We start from the raw sequence: 6,000 nt of genomic DNA on the forward strand, positions 1-6,000 counted from the left end.
CTGGTAGGCTGCAGTCCATGGGGTCGCTAAGAGTCGGAGACGACTCAGCGACTTCACTTTGACTTTTCACTTTCATGCATTGGAGAAGGAAGTGGCAACCCACTCCAGTGTTCTTGCCTGGAGAATCCCAGGGATGGGGGAGCCTGGTGGGCTGCCGTCTATGGGGTCGCACAGAGTCGGACACGACTGAAGCGACTTAGCAGCAGCAGCAGCAAAGGCTCTTGGTAAAAATAGATATTTTCAATGTGGCTATGTGTTGGGATGTAATATGATTGGGATGTAATCTCTTGGACTAGCTAAACAACGAATCCTAATGTTAAGTACTCTGAGCACTTTTTGCCATATATTATTCTTGAGTATTTTAAGGGGACAGGAAAGTAAAAATCATTTTACTACCTGTACTGCTGGGGAAAGGTGGAAGAAGGAAAAGGCCTGGCTTGAAGAGATGGCATTAGAGCTCATCTTGGTGGTTAAAATTTCCAGATGAAGAAAGCCAGAGTAAGGGACAAGCTACGATTCAATGAAGCCTGAAACAAGTGGCAAAACAGATGTTCTTACCCCTGTTGAGTATTTTGCATACATTACACCATTCCACTCCCCTTCAATTGAGCAGAAAGACTTCTTGTCGTTTGGAGAACTACATTAAAAACAAAAAACAAACATTAAAACACGTATGTGTCAGTCTCAAATTGATATTTCTCTACCAAAGAATCTTGTCAGTTGTGGCCTACCTACCCAGAGCAAAACACAGAAGAGCAACTGTAAAGGTAGATTAATAAAACTGGTTTTATTTGTGAATGCAGATTAATAAAACTGGTTTTCTCAGAGCCAACTATAAGAATTAATGCCCTAAAGATGCTGCTAATGGATTCAAGATCCCAGAAACTGGGTATGAGATATGTTAGGTGCTGGGACCACAGCAGACGACAAACTCGAGCTCTTCACAGTCTAGTGGGGAGACACTACCACTGAAATTCTGGGTGACAACTGCTCTTATGTCCAGACAACCACGGGAGATCAAGGGCAACACTGCTACAATGAGGGTCAGGGAAGGCTTTGCTTAAGGATACAATGATGGAGACCAGACTTTCATCTTCAGGCTGGGCCATAATATTAAGATGTTATCTGAGAAGCCCACCATGCACTCTTTCAGAAGGCAGTTTATTATAAATTACTGTGACTGGCCAAAAAATCCGCTAGCAGTTCCTATTGGTGCTGGTTGCTTTAAGAAACTCTGAGAAGCAGGCCCACCCATGTCTTTGTTCTGGACATCCTTTTTCCCCCCGCCTGCCTGTCTGAGGGGGGCAGTCACATTATAGTGGTGACTTGTGCTGCTCCCTAAGCTCTGCCCCTATTTTCTGACTGCAGTAATATTTTGGATTTTACAGTGTTCCTTAGTAAACTTCATCTTTTGTTCATGGTCCCTTCCTCCTTCCTTCCTTCCAAGAATTTTCTGGATTTTGATTCTATCATCAAAATTAAATTATCTCCATAAAAAACTGGTTAACCAATCCTGTGTCTGCCATCTGCAACACTGCTCCCAGTGAGGCCTCTGAGGACAGAGAAATCCCTTCAGGGTCTCCTTGTCTAGGCAGGCTCTGAAACCAACTGACTGACTTGGACAGCAGACGTCTTCATCTAATCCTGGAGCGTCAAACAGAACCAAACAAAGATACAATGGTTACTGTTTTTCCCCAGCAAAGGCACACAAAAAAAACAAGGACAATAAGGGCTTTGAGACACTACAGTGGGCATCAATAGGGTCTACTGTATGGACAAGCTCATGGTCCAATCCAGCAATAATGAGTTAGGCATACATAATCTGGGCTGGCTACAAGATCCAAGAAGACTCCTTAAGTTTCCTATTTCTACAAGATCCAGGAAGACTCCTTAAGTTTCCTATTTGCAAGTCAGGTTCCTAGGAAGGAAATCCCACCAGTGACCTCAGATTGTTCTTAGGTCTCCTTCTGAGATGGGATTTTAGGAAGAGACATGAAACACAGCAATATAAAATAAGTTTACAAAGACAGGACCATTAAAATGGTCAATTCTTGATGGAAGTTATAGTTCAAGACAAAAGGAAAACTTTTAGAGATGCAGAAGGAGCATCAAAGCAGAAAAACAAAATACCTACAAAATCTCAGCAGTAATTCTGTGCTTCTTGCCCCCATAGAAAGGTTTAGTGTGGAAGACGATATTTGCACTATAGCCAGTTTTGGAACAGTTAATATTGCATTCTCCGCCTAGTTCCACCCAGGGCACTGTGAGGATAGACCTGCAAAATCAAAAGTGTCAGTAAGGCTGACAGTTCAGAGGAAAGAAAGGAGGGGCACAACTTAAAGAATAGCAGGGCCTACTGCCTGCACAGCAGAGGAATGGACCAGCTCTACTTGCCTGCCGTAACCATTGGGGAATGTGAGAATGTAATGTTCGTCATGCTCTAGACAGGAGACACAACCTGTGGAGAGAAGGGATGGAATCTCACATAAGCAGCTGATGGAATCTCCATTCAGTTTAGGGATAATCACTCTTGCATCTCAACCTGGCTCTCACCCCCAACACACTTGCTTCCCTGCACACAATGACATCCAGCCTGACTTTCTGGGGTCATTTCCTCTTACTAGACAGATGACCAGCACATATAAGAATGACATAGAGTTCTCCCATTAACACTTGTAGTCCACCCAAAGCCCACAGACTTACCCTGCCCTATGTTGTGCACCCCAATTGACATCCCAAGGAATTTTGATTTGGTCCAGATATGAGCATTGAATTGTATCTTCTTATTAAAACACTCAGCATAAAAAGCTGAAACTGAAGAGAAACTGTTTCAGTTAGTGCACTATATAGCCTCATTTTATTTATAAACACACACACACCATAAACATACATGCCTCCCACCCCCAACTCCCTTATTTAACCCAGAGAAACAACTGGCTGCATGGGGGAAATCCTTTACCTTTCAAAGAACATCCTTGAATGTGGTCAGAAATTACCCACCTGCCCTTTACACCCTGTCTCCCCCAGTGCAAGCCACTGTTCAGGACCACATGGGGAGGAACTTCCTGAACCGTGAGGCCAATCCCAGGGCTTAAAAACAAAGGGTCGGTCTGTTCTGATCAGCAAGCATGTTGCTGCCCCAGCCCAAACCTGAACCCATACAGTATAATCAGTCTTAACATGGCATCCAGCAAGTAACAGGGGAAGACATGCATTCTTTCCATTGGGCCAGGAACCGCACCATACTGAAACTACATCTGTTTTATATGAACTGTCTTCAGAGGTGCTGAGATCGCTACAGCACAGCTCATGATGTGAAAGATGACTTTAGAAGCATTAAAAATTGCCTTCCCAAATCCCTTATTTTTATATTTATTAATCAGTGAAGCTAATAGAGTCTTTGGAACTTATACCAGGAACAGATATGAGGAACCAATCTTCACAGGACTGGGAAGACACAGGTAGCCATTAAACATGAGGACAGTGCAGAGACCTCAGTTATGGAGCTTTCTATGACCCTCTTTAGACAATAGTTTGAAAGTGGATGTAGCTGAGGAACTCTGTCACTTACTGGGTGGATGATGAGAAACCTGCTCAGCCACAAATGTTACACTATTCTTGGAAACCCAGGGAACTGGTCCTTCTGAAACTAGCTCCTGCAAGCAAACAGAACATCATTTTCTTTTGATGTGGAAACAAACAATATGCAGACAATCTAATAACTGGAGTCTCTGCCTCATAAGGTGGTTAAATGCTCTCTCCTCTACACTCACAAAGCATCTCATATATACTTTTCTCACAGCACTTAATTACACTATTGGAATGACTGCTTTGTGTAAGTCTCTCTAAGACATGCATGAAAGCAAGGATCATGTCCCGAACTTAGGGCCAAGCCTGGCACAGAACAGGTACTTATCCAGGTCTGTAATATGATTAAGAACAGAAACATACAGCTTGTGTCTTTAGTGTGTGTGACTTTTTGTGGCCCCATGGATTGTAGCCTGTCAGGCTCCTCTGTCCATGGGATTTCCCAGGGAAGAATACTGGAGTGGGGTGCCATTTCCTTCTCCAGAGGCTGCCTGGGAAGCAGGACTACATGTAATGCATCATTCAGCAAAGGAAAAATTCGCGAGTTACACTATGTGCCAACCACTGTGGGCTATGGGCTTATTTTTTCATCCCTTGAACTCTAGACTCTTAAAATTCTAACTCCCTATTATGACAGTCCACTTACATGTCTAAGAGACTCCCCATACATTATATTTCGAATTGGAGTTGTAGACTTTTCCCTCCCCAAATCCAATCTTTCCCTTTGTAGTAAATAGCACCAGCCCACCATGCAAGGATTCATCTCGAACTTACCTCCCCCAATCTAACAGCTCTGCCTCCAAAATATAACTTGAATCAACTATTGTCCTGGAATAGTGCCAGAGTCTCCTCAATGGTTTCCTTGCTTCTATTTTTGCCCCTTTTCAATTCACTTGCCACAAAATAATCATAATAACCTTTTCATTACAAAAATGAGTTCTTGATAAGCCATAAAATTATCCTTATGGTCCATGAGGACTTGCATGATATTGTTTCTCAATTTCTATCCTCATCTTGCACCACTCTTTTTCCCTTGCTCACTATATTCAAAATATGCTGATCCAACAACATTGTTCTTCTATGGTGGTAAACATCTTTTAATCAGTGCCTTTACCACTATCATCTGCCCCTAAATAAAATGAAATCTTGAATCAGTACATTAAGAACTAAGTACTAAGATAATTAAAAACATCAGTGGAGAACTCACCGCATTCTCTTCAGTATCATTTGGTAATGTCCAGTGACACTGAAAGATTTCGCCCAAAATGGGGTTGTATGGCTTTTTGGCAACCGATCCTTTCCTTCCTGCGTGAAAGGCTGAGAGATACCATTTCACAACCTGAACCATTCGGTCTCTGGCATCCTTCTGGTCACTAATACTGCAAGGAAGAAAGACAAAATTTAACATCGTTTTTTGACAGTACCCCTCAGCATGGTCCACTCCCTAAGCCAGGCTGAGAGGACCTAGGACCAGTAACTACCTCAGCTCCTTTTTAAAACTGAAGTATAATGTACATAATCAAACATATCAGCCTTAATTGTTTGGTTTCATGAACTGGAAAAATGCATATATCCATTTAATTAATCTTGGGTGTAATGGAAATGTTCTATATCTTGATTGTACTTAAATAATGGCATACAATCAAGATACAGAACATTTCCATTACCCCCAGGTTTCCCCATTCTTTCCAAGCAATCCCCACCCCTTAACCCTGAGGCAAACACTGTTTCTGGTTTCCAGTACTATTAGTTTTGCTTTTTCCATAACTTCATACTTGTTAGTGCACTGTTTAACTGCAAAACAGTTGGAGATTTTCTGGATTTTATCTGTGTTACTGATATCTAATTTAATTCTTCAAAGATCAGTGGATATATTCCATATGGTTCCAATTATTTTAAATTTATTAAGTCTTCCTAGTATATGGTACATCTTGATGAATGTTCCACGGCACTTAGAAAGACTGTTATAGTGTTTGGTAATGTTTTAGAAAGGTTAACTAGATCTTCCATAGTCCCACTGATTCTCAGAGGGGTGGGGAGAGGGAGGAATTTCCAACCATGATTGTGTATTTGTCTATTTCTTCCTTCAGTCAATTTTTGCTACATATAGTTTGAAGCTGTTTTACATATTTAGGATTATTTATTCTTGATAAATTGACCCTTATCATATGAAATATCCCTACTTGTCTCTGGTAATATTTCTTACCTTAAAAAGTATTTTTTGTCTGATACTAACACAGCAGCACCAGCTTTGTTATGCTTAGTGTTTTGCATGGTATGTCTTTGTCCATCCTTTTACTTTTAACCAATCAATGTCTTTACATACTTAAAGTCTCTCTCTTGCAAATAGAGTATAGATGAATCTTGCTTTTTTTTTTAATCCAGTCTTAAAATCACTATTCTCTTAAATGG

General features: G+C 41.2%; 1 protein-coding gene across 10 annotated transcripts in view; it reads right to left on the reverse strand.

Annotated features, from left to right (window-relative positions):
• The window catches only part of OSBPL9 (oxysterol binding protein like 9), a 164,281-nt gene that overhangs the window by 2,514 nt on the left and 155,767 nt on the right, over positions 1-6,000 (reverse strand). For all 10 annotated transcript variants that reach the window (XM_061411993.1, XM_061411994.1, XM_061411991.1 and 7 more), the window contains 6 exons: positions 4,796-4,967; positions 3,572-3,656; positions 2,704-2,814; positions 2,395-2,458; positions 2,135-2,275; positions 559-637 (listed from right to left, as the gene is read on the reverse strand). In XM_061411993.1, the coding sequence (XP_061267977.1) occupies positions 559-637; positions 2,135-2,275; positions 2,395-2,458; positions 2,704-2,814; positions 3,572-3,656; positions 4,796-4,967 (652 nt within the window). The remainder of the gene's footprint in view (positions 1-558; positions 638-2,134; positions 2,276-2,394; positions 2,459-2,703; positions 2,815-3,571; positions 3,657-4,795; positions 4,968-6,000) is intronic.

The sequence above is a fragment of the Bos javanicus genome, chromosome 3 (genome assembly GCF_032452875.1).
Source record: "Bos javanicus breed banteng chromosome 3, ARS-OSU_banteng_1.0, whole genome shotgun sequence".
NCBI lineage: Eukaryota > Metazoa > Chordata > Mammalia > Artiodactyla > Bovidae > Bos > Bos javanicus.